This window comes from Phalacrocorax aristotelis, chromosome 2 (genome assembly GCF_949628215.1).
Source record: "Phalacrocorax aristotelis chromosome 2, bGulAri2.1, whole genome shotgun sequence".
In the NCBI taxonomy this organism is placed as follows: domain Eukaryota; kingdom Metazoa; phylum Chordata; class Aves; order Suliformes; family Phalacrocoracidae; genus Phalacrocorax; species Phalacrocorax aristotelis.
In genome coordinates this window covers 32,051,376-32,071,034 of record NC_134277.1, presented here as the reverse complement: position 1 = coordinate 32,071,034, position 19,659 = coordinate 32,051,376, and the positions used below count along the sequence as shown (strand labels likewise).

The 19,659-nt window shown below is 35.3% G+C and overlaps 1 protein-coding gene across 3 annotated transcripts in view; it reads left to right on the top strand.

The window, feature by feature from the left end:
• DGKB (diacylglycerol kinase beta) overlaps positions 1-19,659 on the top strand; it is a 364,782-nt gene that overhangs the window by 146,305 nt on the left and 198,818 nt on the right. For all 3 annotated transcript variants that reach the window (XM_075082948.1, XM_075082947.1, XM_075082945.1), the window contains exons 17-19: positions 11,011-11,096; positions 13,556-13,645; positions 15,928-16,088. In XM_075082948.1, the coding sequence (XP_074939049.1) occupies positions 11,011-11,096; positions 13,556-13,645; positions 15,928-16,088 (337 nt within the window). The remainder of the gene's footprint in view (positions 1-11,010; positions 11,097-13,555; positions 13,646-15,927; positions 16,089-19,659) is intronic.

Below are 19,659 nucleotides of genomic sequence, written 5' to 3'. Positions count from 1 at the left end.
ACTTATTTCAGGAACTTTTAAGAAATTTAAACTGAGACAAAGCCAGTAACCAATATTTTTTTTTCATATGGTATAATAGAAATGTCATACTAGGGAATGAGGTGGCAACTTTTAAAACAGCTGAAATATTTTTGTTCAAATTCATCTTATTTCATTGAAACTTTTTTTTTAAGATCAAACTAAAAAAAAACCAAACCCCATTTACCGACTGCATTTCTGTCTATAACCGACTTCAGGTTTTCATGTATCGGGATGTAAAGGAGGATGTATTTTAAGGCAGAAGCACAAGAGGGCAGTGTTAAGTTCAAACTGAAACCTTGCACTGTAGCTATTTAAACTTTGGTCTTTTGAACCAGGACAGTGTTTTTTAGAAAATATTTTCAATTTCTCTTCCTATTAGTAATCGAAATAGTTTACTTCAGAGTCACTTTGAAGAAATTTCTAATTAATTCTCAAACAGACACTGCATTTTATTAAGCTTGTTTTGGTATATTTTTTATTTATTCCACAGAAATGAATAATCCTAAATTTCCAGTTTATCTCCTGCCATCACTTTTTGCCCCTGGCAATACTATGTAGGCTGCATATAATTTGTCCCTTAAGCGAGCAGTTGAATAAACTCTATTTCACTTACCAGTCCTTGTTTCCCTTTCTGCAAGAGTTGCATTGCCTAATAAAACCTGCCCATCCATCCATCCGTCCACTTACTCATCCATCTCTATTATAATGTCAGTTATACTGGATTGTCAATCAAAATGTTACCTTTATTTAATATTGTCATATGTGTCTTTTAGATTGAAATGGAATGGAGTGGGAGATTGTACAGCGCAGAGAAAAACAAAAGCGTTTTCCTCATGTCAATTACTGTTATTGAGTGGAAAGAGATAACCATAATGTATATTTATTTTAAAGCATTTATAATTATTGTAATACATTTTAACTGAGTGTTATGAGTTTGGGTTTTTTTGAATACTGATTTCAAACACATTTACTCAACCTATTGAATGTTTATAATATTAGGGTAGTATTTGCATGGTTTCGGTAGAGCCAAACTGTCTGCTTTAACCCAGAAGTTAATGTTTAGTTTTTATTTCTGGTGGTATTTTTTGACGGGCTGCTGTCATCAACGAAGAAGATAAAATTCACAAGTTTTCTAACTCGAGTTCCAAACATCTGTGGCTAACATGAATTAATATTTCCAGTTCATTTCTGTCTAAAATCTAGGTGTCTCCTGTTTAGATAACAGGGAGAAAGACGAGAACTAGAAGACCAGTAAAATCCTAAATCTTAGGGGGACTGTCAAACAGCTGTATTTTTTTTTAAGAAGTAAACAGCTCGGTCACTAGGTCTTTCACTCTTCAGTGGGACAACCACGTTCTTTCACAGAAATATGTTGGAATATGGAGCTCCTTAGCAGACCTGAGCTGTAACAGGTTTAAAATAATCTTTGTTCAGAGGAAGAAAGGCCACTAATGGAGTCCTATATTTGAATTTCCTTAAAATCTGGAAATAATATATTCCATTTTCCCTTTCAGTCCTCTCCCTTAAAAAAAAAAAAAGAGCAGCAGCAGCAAAACCCCACACAAAACCCCTTCCCACCTTTCACAATATTGTGCTTTTTTTTTTTATAAATAAGGTGGCATGTAGTAGGTCAACAGAAAAATATTTTGAAGAAGTTGACAATTAATTTTAGTATTGCTGTCTGAATGTGCAATTACTCAAGTGCATGTGTCACCTACTTTCATAATAGATGGGGTGGTACTTGGAGAACTGCAGGGACAGCAACAAAGACGTTTGTAGCTTTTTAGCATGCCTAAGCTAAGGTTTTTGGAGCTGTTTATGTCAAGCCATATACAGAATCTATATAGAAATATGTACGTGATGCAAATAAATTACATGGCAGCCGACTCTCTGGCATTGATTCCTTTCCAACAACGGAAACTGACCTGCTGCGAGGCCTGAAAATCAAGGAGCTCTCAGCCAAAGGGCAACACTACACTTTAAACACTGGTATAATAATTAATGGTTTAGACATTCTTTATTTGGGAGTAGAGAGATATGGGTGAGCTGGAGAAGCCCTGTAAGCTCTGCAGCTGAACACAGGCATAAAAGGTACTCCACAGTTACAGCCTGCCACAGTTAACGAAGTGACGTGAAAATTGCCAGGCTGATACATTGTGTAATTTGTGCCTAGCACCTGTGTTTTTAGCCTTGAAAAGAGTTTCCCTGTTTGGTTGTTATATCTCTATAGGAGTCTTCTACTTCTGACAACAACTGTTATTGTGGATTTAATGAACTCGAAGAATCTGAAATTCAGTTATTGTTCACCTCACAGAGAGGTAAATAATAGCTGGATGAATAGCAGTGAAGCCACAGACCCACATGACTCTGTAGAGAGGTTATCATTTCACAAAGGCTTTGTCCCTCTGAAAAGGCTCCTGTTCCCTTAAGTCTTGTTATTTAAAATGTCTCATCTATGTTATTTTTATACTCTATAATAGAAATTGTATCCACAAAGTTGTATTTCTTTGTAACTCCCTTAAGCATTTAATTTGGAGAACATATATTTTTTAAATTCTATCCGCAAGTTTACCTCAAGAGGCCTTTTAAAATCTTAAAATCTGTCCACTTAAAAGACGACCAAGACAGCCAAACTGAATCCCTACAACTTACTCTGTAATTTAGTTGGGAATCTACAGCACCTGGGCCTTTATAACTTCACAAAGCAATAGGCCTATTTTGAAAATTACACTGTTTTCACTGTTTATTGGAATTGATTGCTAGAGTATTTCTTTGGTGTTGGACATTTGGAATATACAGAGTATTCTGGGAAGACACATACACCAAGAATATTTTTGGAAGATAATAACTGCATAGTTATTTTCTCCTGAACAAAACCTTGAACCTGGTCCTTATTTCTTCGGAAGAATTACATTTTTGCCAAAGAATGGCAAAGCAAGTCGTAGCAGGTTGGTTGTACTCTAATGATTAAAGTTACAGTTGTGCACCATATATCAAGAGTACTTAAAACTCAATAAGTCTTCACATGTGACACTTAAACCTTGGGTTTGAAGATGTATTTTAAACAGCTGTTTAACAGTATTTTTAGTTGTATGACAACTGTTGTGTTTGCTGCATACGTAGCACAATCTTTAAATATTGTAAATAACTCCGATTTCTACTCCTGTCTCAGTCTAGCCTTCCAAAGTTGTGAGCCAGATTCATTCACCTCTCTCTTAACCACTGTAATTGTTCAGTAGTGAGTTTGCCACACCCTTACCGCCTTTGTTTGATATGTATTTTAAAAGCCTCTGCCATGTCCTTTTGCCTGATTATTAGCTTGCTCTTCTCTCCTCACATTCTTGAACTGGTTTTCTTTTCTCCGTCACCCCAAAATAAGCTTTTGACTACCACAGTTAAGTTACTTCTGAACGTATGACACTCAGCATCTTTCCTCCACCCACTCACTACCCAGCATATATTGATTCACTTTTCCCACAAAAGGTTCTGTATTTCTTCTTCTGACTGGCATATTTCTGTCCCAGATCTGCAGGGCTCCTATCCATCTTGTGTTATGCAGATAAAGCAAATTTTGTTCTTGCTGGGATCATAGGTTTGGCACTATCATTATTGTTCAATATCTGTATCAGAATGATTTGGGGCCATCTACTGACTATCATGCTATACTGTAGAAATAGGTTGGTATATATCCTAAGTAATAGTTAAGGAAAACCTAAGTTTTGGCTGGACAGGGCTTTGAGCAACCTGATCTAGTGAAAAATATCCCTCCCCATGGCAGTGGGTTGGACTAGATGATTTTTAAAGGTACCTTCCAACCCAAACCATTCTGTGATTCTGTGTTATTCATGGTATTTTTGAGTGTGAAGTGTATCATGTGGACCAATGTTTTCAGTGCTGGGTAACCAACAGTAAAATGTCCCTTATATTTACGGAGTCCCTCAATATTCCATGTGATCACACACTGAAGGACTGGGATCGTATTTTTCTAAATGTGTCATCATGGTTTTTAGGAAGCCTGTGATTTTAAATTGGCAGCTACCTTTATCTTTAGAAAGAATGAACTGAAAACAGTATTTTCAGCCGCAGTATATGCATCTGCCAGTTAACTTCTGCACATTAAAATGCCATTCCAGGAAAGGAATATATTACCCCATGCAATGATAAACTGGATTTATTGAAACTGGTTTTATGGAGCAATTTACTTGAATTACTGTCTTATGAAGGCAAGGTAACTTCTTTGCTGGTGTTCATGAGATTGTCCCCTAGCACAAGGGGCATTGTAGGACAAAGTATAGAGATGTGATTTTAAGTTGTAATATCAACAGTGGAAGCTGATAGTGTCTGATCAAAATTGAGTCAAGCTTTCAGTACTGCATAAGACATAGGTGGAGAGGAGCAGGCATGAAGAGCCCTAGCATAGCTACTTCTTGATGTGAGAAGGAACAGAGAAATACAGAGAGAAGATGAGGGGGAAGGAGCAACAGGTAATAGAAACTTCCTGTAGCTGTGTTTTTAGGGAACTTAAACTGGGGGAAAGTAACTGTACAGGATGACTGTGCACATAAAAACGTAGCACACTTGCACTTAGATAGTTTTTTTGCTTTCTGATGCATTTTGGTTTTTAAATGGGACCATTAGGGTAATCAAGTTGTGCTAATACTGAGTTTCATGAATGTACTGCTAAATTAGGGTGGATATTCTTTGTCAAGCTCAGAGTAGGGTGTATTACTAAGCATGATTTGACATGACCATTAGGGGATAGCATCATCAACATGAAATCAGAATTGCCAAAGACGAGTAGCAGAGACTGAGAGGAAAAGATCCATTGCTGGAGTTTGAAAGCAATGCCAGGGATGAACGTTCGATCCTAACAACCAGCAAGAAAGAAGAGAGAACATCTAAGGGCTGGGTGAGTGTGGTATGGTACAGCTAGATATCACTCTCTACATCTACCTGAAAGGAGGTTGTAGAGAGGTGGGGGCGGTCTCTTCTCCCAAGTAATGAGTGATAAGATGTGAGCAAATGGCCTCGAGTTGCACCAGGGGAAGTTTAGATCGGATATTAGGAAATATGACTTCACTGAAAGGGTTGTCAGGGATTGGAAGAGGCTGCCCAGGGAAGTGGTTGAGTCACCATGCCTGGAGGTATTTAAAAGGTGTTTGGATGTGATGCTTAGGGACATAGTTTAGTGGTGAACTGGCAGTGTTAGGTTTACGGTTGTACTCGATGATCTTAGAGGTCTTTTCGAACCTAAATAATTCTCTGTGTGTATGAATGGTGTCATTACAGTATACAGAAAACTGTAACGGAGAGTTGTAATGAGGTTAAAGTATGTATGTTGTCCAGTTATGTGGCCAGCTCAGTTTGGCAGCCTAGAAGAGGAAAAACTGTGTTTAGTTTTCATTCATATACTTAAGTAAATAACCATTTGTCAGGGATTGTATTTGCTTTGTTTAGTAAAATGACAACAATATAGTCATTACAATAAAAGAGTAAACATTGCAACAATGCAATTGCTTTGTCTTTCAACTTGATACTTTCCTCTGGACAGTTAGCGTAAGAAGAATTAGTGGTGAGTTGAACATCTACATTAGTGAAATTGCTAGATTAAACCCAGAATTGTGAATTCATAAGTGGGCAGTTTCTAAGTTATAGGGTTCACCGGCAAGTGTGAGCTATCAATAAGATTGGTTCTTTGTCAACATAAATCTGTTAATGAAGTTTCAGCAGGCTCTAATTTGCTTTGAGCTGGTGATATTTAGGGTGAATGTTTGTTTCATTCACTTCCATTCACACATGGAGTAAGTTCCATTCCAATATGCAAATGTCATACTGGTTCACTTGTAATTATCAGACTGATAAGTTACAAATGCCATTCAAGAAAATTTTGACTATAATACTGTATTTGATTTTTGACACAGTTTATGAAAAAGAATCTAATGATTTTGCATATTTATTGGTTCAATATTATTGTCTCAATACCTTTAAGGCCAGCCTACTTTATTGCTGCAAATATAGAAGTTTTGAAACAGAGGTCGTAACAAGTAATTTTATGATTTACAGAGAAACTATGTTAATAATGCAGAGCTTCTGAAGTCCTCTATCTTGCAGCTGGTTACAATTTGATGGATTGGCAAAGTTCACATACTGTGTCTAGTAATATTGGCTGAGAAGCTATTAGACAAAAGTATTTGCAAATTTTACTGATCATCTATTCCTAAATTATTCTCCTTTTCCAAAAGCTGAATCCAAATTACTCAGGGATATCTGTAAAAGCAGCTCAGTAAAAACATGGCTTTAAGCCACGAGAGCTGAAGTAGCTCTAACGCCATTTAGAATGTTTAGGAGAAAATTTTTCTAATGTAGGCAGATACTAAGTTCTGTTCCCTTTTTTTGCACTTTGATCTTCTCTGCATGGAAAAATGTACCAAGTTAAATAGTATTTGCAATTTACTTTACATTTAGCTGATACTGAACCTGAGGTACCAGTATCAGTGGATTATTCTTTGCTTGGGCTATTGACAGTTTTAAATTTTGCTTCCACTGTGAGTGAAGACTGTCTGAATGATTTCACACAGTGCTGCTGTTCTGCCACCCTGTGTGGCTGAGCACCTGAAATCTGTGTAGTGCGCTGCGTCTGGTTATGAGAGAGTCATGTGCAAGTACCTAAATGGAAAGTGTTGCAACTTATATTTTAAAATAGTTTTACTGTGAGTGGGACAGGATTTCCTAAAACAATTCTATAAGAATAAGGGGTGTGTGTGTGTGTTTTCTGTGCATAAATTCATGATTCAACAGCAAAGTTAAGTCCTTTAGCACTGGTGTTTTATTCATAAATAGTTTCTCTGCATTCATATGGATTTGATGAGATGATTTTGAATAACTGAGCTGGAGTAGTATAGGTAGTTGAAACAGTTGCCATCTTTCAGGTTTAATTATTAAGTTTCTGCTGATAAATTAGTAATTGCCTATGTGCGTGATCCTTGTGCCTGGCAAAATAAAATAAAAATAGGCTGGTATCAAACAACTTCAGTGGCTTAAATTTATTTGTTTTACTTCCAGCAGATAGGAAACTGAATTAGGAAAGACTAAAACAGGCCAATTTACAAGGGCACTATCAAGATGAAGATATTTATTGATAGGTTTTCCAGCTCAGTCTTATGACTGAGTCCATTTACTATGTTAATTATTGACGCTGGAATAAGAACTATGTGTGCGCTTACGACATTTGTAGAATGTGAAAAATTGGGAGAAATTGTAAAAAAAGGGAAGCTGCATTTTAATGATACAAGAATTTGATCATCAGCCAAGAATTAGATGATCCTGTCAATTTTGATGATAGAAATGCAATCAACTACAGTAATCTCTTGTAATCCACATTTAGGGATTGGTTGTATTGACCTTTCTCAGTAGAAGGAAAAATGGTTCATTTTCCAGAATCCTATAACAATCCACACAGCAAAAATATCCTGCTGTTTTAAGGCCTTAGTATGCAGCCATTGCAGCCATACTTTTTCTTCTTCTTTTGTCTTCCTGTGGATTATTGTAGTTGTGGCTTTTCATCTGTTATTCTCAAATGTATCAGGAGTTTTGTTTGTCCTGTGGTAGGAGTTGTTAGTAGAAGTTCTGCTGATCTTTCTTTTTGCCTTTTTTGCCAGTGATTGAAGAATAGGTGTAACTTGGGTTACAGTCTGTATCAGCCTAATAATATTCTTCTGCACCATTCCAGCTCTGCTAACTTATGTTAAGTGATGTGGGAAGGCTTTTTACTATAATGTCTATAAAAACCACATCTGTATAAAAGAATATCTACCTATTCTCATACCCATAAACGAAAGGGGTATTTATTTTTGTGGCAATATTTTTCTTAATTGAAAAATAAACTGATGTGTTGTATGAAATGATTCTGTGTGAATTTTATAGTACAAGCTAATTTAATACCAATAAAGTACATGTTTTAAAGTTTCTGATTTACCTGGTTCTCATATCCTGTTTAATTTCTGTCAAGGTTATTGACAATTTCTGTAAAGCTTATTAATATAATGGACATTTGTCCTTTGTAATTAATGTCATATTTGTCATATTGTGCTATGTAATCATCTAAATAGTTAAAAAATAATTTTTTAAAAAGTAGAGATAAATTTTTTGGGGAAGAGACCCATTACTGTTTTATATTTTTAAGTTGTTTGGTGTTTATTATATAAGCCCAGAATTCTTGTACAATTTTAGAAATCAGTTCAAGGAAACTGGACTAAATTTTCTATTCTGGTCCTTTACCGTAGTCTGACAGTGCACAAAGCTTTTACGATGACTTCCATTTTTTTTTATTTCCACTTGAAACTGCTTCTACGAAGTTCTTCTCCAACAATTTTTTTTTTTAAACCCATATAAAAATGTTCTGTAGAGAAGATATAACAAGTGCTATTAAAACACCAATTGACTAAAGCTATCTTGATAAGCAATTCTTACACTTTACCTTAAGTTCTATTAAGAAATCCATCAGTCTTCCTTTACAATTATAACGCTTACTGAGTTTGAATGAAAGCTTATAAACAGAAAACCACGTTCCCTTCCCAACTTTTAATGTAGACTGCACATTCTAATTCAATGTATGATATTTATTTACCTATGTAATTATATAACTGTGTAATTTTATAAATTAATTTGATTTTATAAATATGTTTGTTCTAGTATGTTTTTATACACTATATATGCACATATACAATGTAAGGTATATTCTACTTCATGTATTTTATATATATATTTATATAATGTACGTATCATTTTTATATTTAAATTTATTTTTAAAAAATAATGTGCACCTAATGCTGTAGTTTGAAATTATTTGGAAAATTTTCTGTTTATTGATATAAAATGCTCCAGGGGAAATACGAGTGAAGCTGATTGAGACTTTTTTTTGACAATATGGTTTTGTCAGATTCTTCAATTCCCCACTTGCTTGGGAAGTTACACTTTTTTGATGAAGATTACATATGAAGTCAAAACAAAAAGAATGATAGCCATATGATGAGGATGCTAATTTATAAAAAGGGAGGTGGAGGTTTAGGTCTATGTCCTGCCTGTCTGGATGAATGCTAGCATAAACCCTGTACTTTTGGTGATAGGGTTGGTTGTTTTTTCCAGACTTTCTTTTTGACATCTGTTACATGTAGGTAGAAATGCTTAAATATTTTTAGAAGTTAGTACCCTGCCATCACCTCTGGGCTATAATTTGATTTTAGATTAATCTGAAATATGCTCAGTACTTGAAGCAACATAATTCAATCTGCTAACTTTCTACAAACCCAATACATTGGGTCAAAGTGGAAATGCTGGCGAGGAGAGGCATTTTTCTCTTTGCCAGGTCTTGTGAAGGGACAGAGATACACAGCTGTGGGCCAGGACGTATCTCAGTGCCCACTCTTACAGGGGTAGGAGGTGACTTTCCAGAAGATCTTTCAGCACATAGGCTTATTAGAAGATGTGTTCCCCAAGTGTACTCAGTCAGATTTGGCACGTGACATTTTGGATCAGAAGAGATCCTATAGCACTTGTCCTGCAGATGTGTGAAGTAGAATTTAAGAGGTGAGAAGGGCAGGGCAGGGATTAATATAGAATGTGTTATCATCCTTCAGACATTGTACTTGACACTTGAAATTGACTGAGCTCTTCTGAGCAGAGAAAATTGGAGGGAGTGGGACAACAATGTGATGGGCTGAATTCTCTGTAGCTTTGCTAACCTTGAAATTCTGATCTAAAACTAGTAGAACAAGAAGTTATCCAGTCATCTACATCTTAAATAGTATTTTTTGACCATTGTGCTCTCCATTTCCTTATCCCATGCTCTTTCTTTTACTCTGTAGTTTTTCATGTGCTCTTGATTTTATCAAGAGGCCTAAAAGACTTTTTAAAACTTCCTGGGGACAGGAACACCATTCTCTGTGCAGCATTAAAGTTTCATATGGAAAATAGCTTGAATTAAACACTTATAAGTCATTGTGTATATTTATTTGTATTTAGGAATTTGGGTAGAATGTACTAATTGTGCATTTATTAGGAGACTGCAAACTAGAAATCAGACCTGGTCATTAGCATATATAATATGCATTAAGATGTCTTTGACACTAATGAATACAATATACGTGAATGTACATACACGTACACGCGCACATATATATATAGTAATTCAGCAAAATCAGTGGAAGGTTATTGCCTAGTCACAATTTATGTGTAGAGACTAATTTCAGTATGTGCCAAAAGCTGTCCTGATAAGATGCTTTTTAAATTTTAAATATTGCAACTTATAATTGTTTTAATATATCCTGACTTTTCAGCATTATGGAACTTTGGTATTGAATGAAGTGGATAATGAGGTGGTGATACTGTCCACCACTCAATGGATATGGAAGCAGAAATAGCCAGGCAAATATTACCAAAGATATTTCACTTTTAAAATATGGTTTGTAGGATGATGGAATGGTTACATTCAATCTGATGCTTACTCATTTCTTATTAAACCATGGTGGAAAGTTGTTTGTATCAACCACAAAATGCTCAGCTTATTATCTGTTAGTGTACTATCAGAAATATGCTGTTTTCATATGCTTTTATAGTCAGTACCTTACACTTCCTCTGTCTTGAGAGACTACTTATCCATTTATAACTAGGTAAACAGAGAATGTTTTTCAACAAGAGTTTCAAACAAGATTTGAACCGAGACAAAGATTTGGATTAACCATCAGGTCCAAGCTATTTCTGGTATTAGTGTACCATAATAACCATGAATTAACAATTTAATATGAAAATTTTCAGATAATAAAACGTTGGATTGTATTTATCTAAAAAATGAATGCATGAGCAGAGTTGGTTATTAGTTCAAGTGTTCACTTGCCATTTACTATTAAATGAAATGTCTTAAGTCATAAAATGTTTGCATAATGCACAATGAATATATGATAATTAAATAGATGTTTTCATTACTGTCTTTAGGCTAAATTTTTTCCGAGATGTTCCTGAGTTCAGAGTACTAGCATGTGGTGGAGATGGAACAGTAGGCTGGATTTTGGATTGCATAGGTAATCAATAGCGTTTACATGGTTTTGCTTGACACGTTTTTTGTTTTAGTGCTCTTCCCTATATACCAAAGTATAGATACAGCTATTTCAAGCAAGATCTTGTTCATTGAAATCTTTGAAATTTATTAGTTTGGGACATGATTATTTTTAAGGATATTCAAATTGCAAAGGATATTCAAAATGCCTAGACAAGTCCAGTGTTTGTAGTTCTCTGGTTTTCCAGAAAGCAAGAAATTTAACTCAATCTATTTTAATTTCAGTTCAAAGTCTATTCCCAAAACTAAATCAAATCTAAGTTGTTTTTTTTAAGACAATATACCTTAGGTCATTTGCTTTTTCAGTTCCCAAATTTTCATCTATGCTCCATTATCCCATAATGGAGATAATAGGATAACAGTCCTTTGGAAAGGACTGTTCTGACAGCTGCGTGGATACCTTTGCAGCAAGGTATGTACATCATTTCAGTGTTGGAGTTCTTTCAGTCAGTTGGCCATAAAGTGCTCTGTACAAATCATTAGGAAGGCCCAGAAGTCAAGATACTACAGACTTAAAATCTCTCAAGGTTTATTAGGAGAATATCATCTCCCACACCACATAATCCTCTATTTGGCATTAGGGGAGCTACAGAGAAACAAATAGGAATGTCTGATGATAGTAATTAAGAAGGAGATGAAGAGAGGTCAAAAGAATCAACTGAAAGTTTGGATGAAGAGTGCTTAAAAGTGTCTGCTTTGTGGGAGGTGTGTACCAGAAAACTTAAAATTCAGTGAAAAGTAAAAATGATGTCATGGAGGAATGAATGACAGCAAAGGCATACGACTTGGTTTGAAGGAGGAAAAAAACACTTTTTGCAAATACAGGCTATTGATTGTAATTCTCTAATAGCTTTCGAAATCATAAACCAGTGTACATAAATAACAAGTGTATTGCCTAAACTTGGAAGGGGTGAAGTTTTGCAGCTGTTAATTGTGTCATCACTTTTTCCATGAGGTCTAAAATGCCATGCAGTTACTTTCTCTTTCAGTGGCATTATTTGAACAAAACCCTGCATTTTTTCTTTATAAAATACTATCTTCTGCAGCAAATTTTCTGGTACAGAACTAAGAAGTAATTTGGAGGATCCAGGATCCATTTGTTTCATAGGTACAGGAAATAGATATTTTGATGCTGTGTTTTAGCGAACAAAGCCCTTTGGCACAAGTAGTGCATATAAAGTTTAAGAGATGACCTGTTTTGAGAAACAGATACTTTCTAGTTGGATCTTTTCTTCCCTGATCTCCTGATATACAAAGAATCTTAGCTGAGAGCAAAGGAAGAAGAAAAAAAGAAAAAGAAAAACCACATAAGAAAGAAAGAAAAAGGAAAGCAACCAAACTTTTTTCTCCTCATTTTGAAATTTTTAATTTTTTTTAATTGTTCTATTAAATGTTAAATTCTCTTAAAGATTTGCAATACACTGATGTTGTGAATGCTAAGTCTTCCTAAAGAATTGAAGAGAAAAATTGATAAATAACAAGAAAGTCCTGCCACATCTATTGGATATGTAAATTCCTGCTGAGAATTGCTGATAATTGTGCATAATTCTATGAACAAAATAACTGATTGTTTAACTCTTCAAGTATAACTTTTAAATTAGACATGCTACTCATTCCAATTAAATGGGGAATTTGAAAAATTACATATTTGAAATATTATACTTGGGGGATACCTGCCCCGCTTCCAGCTTTCAGAAAGGCTGTCTTTCTTGGAAAGTGTTTTCCCTTTGGATTTTGAACAGAGATCCTTTGGCTTGAAATGCTGTAAAAGTACTGGTAAAGAGTTGAAAGACACTGTAAGTTCATACATTTCAAAATATTACTTATTAAATACAAAATATTGACTTAGAGAATTGATCAGATAGGTCAATGCTAATTTTGAATAGCAGGTTTAATTCGTGATGGGCAAACCCCTGGTCTTGGTTCCAGGGAGTTGTTGGTAATGGTGCTCATGTGTAGACATGAATCGAAGTGAATACACAGTTAAACACAAATTTAGTCACACAGATGAAAAAGTACAACATTCATCTCATCATTCATTCCCTTAACTATTACTGTTTTGCATTCGTAGCTGGGAATGGCAGAGCTGAGAGCAACAGAAAGCACAACATGTTCGGTCTTTGAAAGTTCTTGAGTATGATTGTCTATGAATGTTTATCACATCTATGGGTTACGGAAGTCCTTGTGATAACGGTTGAGCAATTTAGTATTAAGGATTGAATGTTGACTGGGAAAGGAGCTGCAGAATGGAGCGGCACGGTGAAATGCTGGTTGCTGAGCAGGCAGCACATTCTCGTATACAAAACATATATCACTGTCTTTCACTTAAACAAAACCTAACACAGTTACTCTATCAGTATCACACAATTAGACTTTCGGTGTTGTTGTTGTTCCTCAGTTATGTTTTTCCTTCTTTATTCACAGAGAAAGCAAACTTGATTAAGCATCCTCCAGTTGCTATCCTGCCTCTTGGGACTGGCAATGATTTAGCAAGGTGTCTGAGATGGGGAGGAGGTAAACACAAATTAAAATACAATGCATTATAAGGAAAACAATAACTTTTGCCTCAAAGTCTATTCTCAACATTTGGATTTTTTTTTTAATGACGTATGTAAGGATCCATTATCACCTTTCCTCTTTTTGGAGTTAGCTGTCTGTAAATGTTATATGAACGATTGTATAGATACTAGAGGTCATAATCACTCTTCATACCTTGTTTGTAGCTTCTGCTGACACCAAACAGGCTCTAAGGTGTAATAAGAATAGTATATAGCTATTCGGTTGGCTTTTTACCATCTGTATTGCAGTTATTTCTTTGATCAATACCTTATAAAGGGAGTATTCTTAAATGGATTTTAATTGGGGCTGTCCTGAAAGGGTTACTGAAAACAGCTAATAATGGTTTTGGAGTGGTTTCATCTTTTTTAATATTCATAAATATTAAATGAAAAATGTGTCTCAGCCTCAGACTAGTTCCTTTGATCCACTCCCCTTCTCTTCTCCTATCGAGATTCCAGACAATAAGTGCTGTGGTGCTATTTATCAGGAAATAAGAAGGCAAAGAATGCTGAAAGGAGAATATATGTAAAGCCAAACCTTTAATGCCCTTCACATCCTTTCCTGGTTGTTTGGAGCCTTAATCTCAGCTCCTCCAATAACTTATTTCCATTCATGATTTGCATTGCGGGATAACTTGAAGGAGACACATAGAAAAAAAAATCTTAGGCAAGACTCAGTCTGGTGAAAGCAAGTCAGTTTATGGGCTCGGCCAGTTATGTTTCAGGTCTCAGCTGGAACTTGGCTGCTTATTTGGAACCTCTCACCCTTTGTAGATACCTCTTTGTTCTTCTGTCTCATCATAGCAAGTTTCCTTTCCAAATGTCTGCCTTGTTACCAGGTAGTCTTTAGCAAATTCTCACTAGTTTCCATGCTATAGAACTTCTTTGTTAACCATAATGTTCTGTCAAATCATTTGAGGATCTCCTTTGTTGTCTCTGTCATGACTGGTGATTGTCTATTCACATAGTCTTAGGACAGGAAAGAATTAAAACCAACCCAAAACCCAATCAAATCAGCCTTGCTTCACCTTCTGAGCATTCATAGAATCGAGTCATAGAATAATTGAGGTTGGAAGGGGTCGCAGGAAGTTGCTAGTCCAATCTCCTGTTCTAAGCAGGGTCAGCTATGGGAGCACTTGATTGTATTAGTCAGGACCTGTCCTTCCAGTTACTTCTATTTATTTCCTTCTGTTTTAAGTGATTCTGTCTAGACTAAAGTAAAACAATATGGTATGAAAATATTCTGGCTTTCCTCATTCTTTGCCTAGTTGCTTTGTGGTAGACAATGTCAAAACACGGATTTTCTGGAACTTCCATAGAAGGGAAATGAGGCAGGGCTTCTGGAAACAAAATTGCTGGGGATTAGTCACAAGGATGCAGACAAATGGGATTGTGCATGCCATTTTTATGTGGTGGTTGGCAGTAACTAACAAAAACATACTATATAACCATAAAGAAATACATCAGTATTACATACAGCACACATATGTACTGTATGTTGTTTACACACTCCTGAGTATACACAAGTTTTCTACTGAGTATGCAGTGTAGTGAACTACTACTAGTAGTGAATTACATAAAGACATGCAAGTGCTTCTTGGCAAGGAAGATCTTTCTACAGAGCAGGATGAGGTTCATAAAGGACTTATTGAAAGATGGAAAAATATTAGTTCTGCTAATAAGTCATCGGTTATAGATTTCAAATTTTGGATTTGTTATGCTAAACTACATTGAAACAATCAATGAAAAATAGCAGAGAGCTTTTAACCTTTCAATCTCTTGTCAGACTTCAATCAGACAAATCTACTGTATGTCTTTTTTCCACAAATTCTGAAATCAAGGGAATTTAAATATTAAGCTTAATGTCACAGTAAGAACATTTTGCAAAGTATAACCCTAGGTTATACTAGTTTTGATAACTGCTATAATCATTTGGAAAATTCACAGGATTGGCAAGTTTTGAAGATCAAATTATTTTCTCCAGGATAAATCTGATGCCCAGTAAAATCTATGGAATTAATTTAAGTTTACATTAATTTAGCTGAGTGCAGAAATCAGCTTTTGTATTTGTACTCCTTTTAATGACAGGTGCTGGAAAATTGTCAATACTTCAAACACAGTCCTGTGTTTCAGGTCTTGTATGCATAGTTTCCTTTTTTTCAGTCATATAGAAAGAGAAAGAAAATGGAATGAAACTTTATTATATTTGATTAAATAATCACTTTTATGTTTTGCTAGGTTATGAAGGTGAGAATTTGATGAAGATCCTAAAAGACATTGAGAACAGCTCAGAGATTTTGCTGGACAGGTGGAAATTTGAAGTAATACCAAATGATAAAGATGAGAAAGGAGACCCAGTGCCTTACAACATCATCAATAACTACTTTTCTATTGGCGTGGTAAGACTTATGCTTATCCTTAAGTGATTTTCTGTTTTGAATAAATATTTGCATTGCATGTCTTCAGGAGAAGAATTGTTGGCTACAGATCATTTATAATGTTATTTTGCTAGTGAAATGAATACATAGATGACTGACAACAATTTACATAAATTTACTTCCGCACATTCAAACCAGAATTATTTTTCAGGACCTTCTACCTTCTCATCTCTAAAGAAGATATTTGTGTTGTTCCTAATGGTTTATGAGCAGCCACAGCACTAAATTTAGGTTGTCATTGTGAAGGTCCTATAAAAATATAAAGGAAAAGTAATCACTTAATAAGAACTCTAAGTAACCTTTTCCATTAGTATTCACATAATCAGAACTGTTTAAAAGAGCAGTGGCATTCTTTATTTCCTCAGAGCAGTTTAAAATAATAAAATAAAATAATATAAAACCCCCCACAAGTATCTCCTTGGTTCTGTCTTATGGGGATAGTCACAGTTAGAATGAATTTTGAGGAAAAGGGGTTTAAGAAGCTCTTTGTGTCCTAGGAACTGCATCTCCAGCTTGTGCTTCTCTATAGTTTCCCACTGTATCTGCTATCCACACTGTGTAGATGAGGGGAATTAGGCATGTCAAGTCTGACTCTTCAGCCTTTTGCTCTGGATATGCTTTCAAACACAAGCAGATAGGGGACCATGATGAGGTCCAAATTTCACATATTTAACAGTTCATAAATAAGGTTTTTAACTCGGACACAAATGAAGTCTAATTAACTTGGGAACACGCCCTCCAATAGCTAGCGCTCTATGTTCCAAAATCAACTTATTCTATATACATTACTGATTCTGTATATTATTTTTTAATAAAAATCAAACCCCACCTTTACAGGATACCTAGTTCTGCAATCCAGTTATTTCAGAACGCTACAAAACAGTGTTTTAATAGGAAGTACAACATACAACATTATAAATCCAAGGAAGTTAAGGATGTGTGTTTAGTTTATTGGATCCCTGTGCTTCAGCATTAACAAGGTTATTTCCCAGCTTTAAGTGTTTTTTACATAATTTTTTACATATTAATTGCAATTCTGTAGTTTTGATATAGCGCCTATTGGCAACATGCAGAGAAGGTCTATTCCTTAAAAACATTTCTTGGCTTCGTGTACTATGTAGTCCTAAATGCTTAAAAAACAATTAATCAGGTCTCCCCAGGGTTAAGAAATATAAGTAATAAGAAATTGTTGTTGAGGTTTTTTTGCTGTACAGTTTGGATTTTAGCCTCTGTTGTTCAAAGTAAGTGCAGAGAACAACTAAATGCAACAGAAATAACAGACATTAATATATAAAAGTTCATAAATGCAACCTATATGCACCAAAACCAGTGCAAAATTAAGTTCATAAATAGGAGAGAAAGTGCAAAGGAAAATCTTTGGTTACAGGATAAAAATACCGTGATAACAGAAAATGCCCAGCACAGGAGGACATATTCAGTGACTTTGTCAAAAGGAAATATCAATGCTAAAGCTCACAGTTGAAGAAAGAAAATAAATGTGTTATACTAAGGAAGCAAGCAAGAAGTGAGAGGGAGGAGGGATGAGATTTTACACCTATATATTAATACAGTGCAATTTAAATGTTTCTAAAATGTAGAGTACCACCACATGTAAAGACACAGCACAGAAACAGGAAATTGAATGCCAAGTAGATACTGGGACATCTGTGAATGTGCTAGGCTTCAAAGAACCCTTTAGCATTTTTTAAGGGAAGAAAACAGAATTGCATTCAAGAAAAAAAGTTGAACTGAAATTATACAGTGGCAAGATCATGATACTATTAAGGACAAGGTAAATTACTTGTAGAATACTGTGGGAAAAGAGCAGGCTCTATACACCAGGCTCCACAGACCAGAAGACTCGGTTTTCGGTTAAAAACTTTAAATTAATTTAATAACACAAAACTTACAATTCTTCACAAAATAGAAATGTGAGCACCAGAAAATTATACCAGGAATGGGCAATACAAAATGTTGCATTGAGAAATGCATCTAAAACTGTAAAATTGAATTTTTGAAGGAGTAAGATCTGCCAAGCTTGTCATGGGTAGAAATACATGAAATGCCGCCTTCTTAGTTCCATTGGTGTAAATAAGACAAAGCAAATGGAGAAAATCAGAAATTGGATTTTAGAGTTGCTAAAATTGTGTGATTCATATATTAGGTAGCATTCATAATAACTCTTGAAAAGCCAGACAAAATGTTTGTCTATGTAAACAGATGACGTACTCAAACTTGGCTACAACTAAAGTAAACCTAATTTCATAAAAGCAAAATTGTTTTCAGTACTTGGTGCCTAATACAAACTTTGGCAAGCACTGAATCAGAAAAGCAAGAATCTACCACCACGTTGCACACCAGTCCATAGCTGCTGATACCCAAGAACATAACTGGAGCCAAGCAAAACAATACTAGTGCCGCCCACAACGTTATATGAAGAGAAACCAAAAGGATTGATATCATGTATTATATTATTCATAGAACCATAGAAAATCATTGAGTCATCTATCCATTCCTCTCTTTAACGTAGCGTCAGTGACACTTGCCTAATTCCTGGTAAATTCTTATCCAGTTTGTCTCTACAAATTCCCAATAAAGGAAATATGCCTGTGATGACATACTGTATTACTTTGTTGTCCTTAGTTAGTCAGAAACTTCTTTGTTATATCTAACCTGAATAGCCTTGGTGTAGTCTGATCCCAGGTCATTTATTTTCCTGTACAGAGTGGAGAAGGAAAATAAATTATTCTATTCCTTTGTTAAACTACTTACTACCTACTGGAAAGGTCTATCAGAGCATCTGTTAGTCTTGTGTTCTGTAGCCTTTCTATCTCCAATTTCTTCAACCTCACAGAAAATGTTTTCTAGACATCTGATCATATGGGTCACTTTTATCTGTGCTCAAATAAAACACGACAATTCAATCCAGTTACTCCCTTTGGTACATATCTCTCTGGAACCGTAATGCTTCCAATTAGGCACAACGCTGCAGTTGGTGTCTTATCAGCACTGAGTGGAAAAGAGGAATTAATTCGTGTCTTACAGAGGATACCTTTATTAAGAAAAATTAGCCTTAATATTCACATGAATTTCTTTATTCATATTTGACTTGTGATTCATTGTTAATTTCAGATACTATTCTGAAGAACCACTACTTCATATCTCGTTTGGGTTTTTCATAGGTAATTCTTCCTGCCTTCCTCCGCTTCCCTCTAAGAAACTTACACTTAATTGAATTACGTTCTCCTTTCATTTTTACTGTTTCTCCAAGGCACTGTGAAAACTAATGGTAACCTACAACATATTGCACATTGCCTCATAGATTCATGCCAAATAATAAGCACAGTCTCTAATCCAATATGAACAGAACCTGCTCTATGAATTTTGTAACAGTATGGCAGAAATTGTATTTGACAACAAACAATCTCAAGGTATACTTAGAAAGGCCAGGGGGGCAAAACTCAATAAAATTGTGCTTGACATGGGGCTCTTACTGCTTTAGGACCGTAATTCAGGTTGGAAGGGATCACGG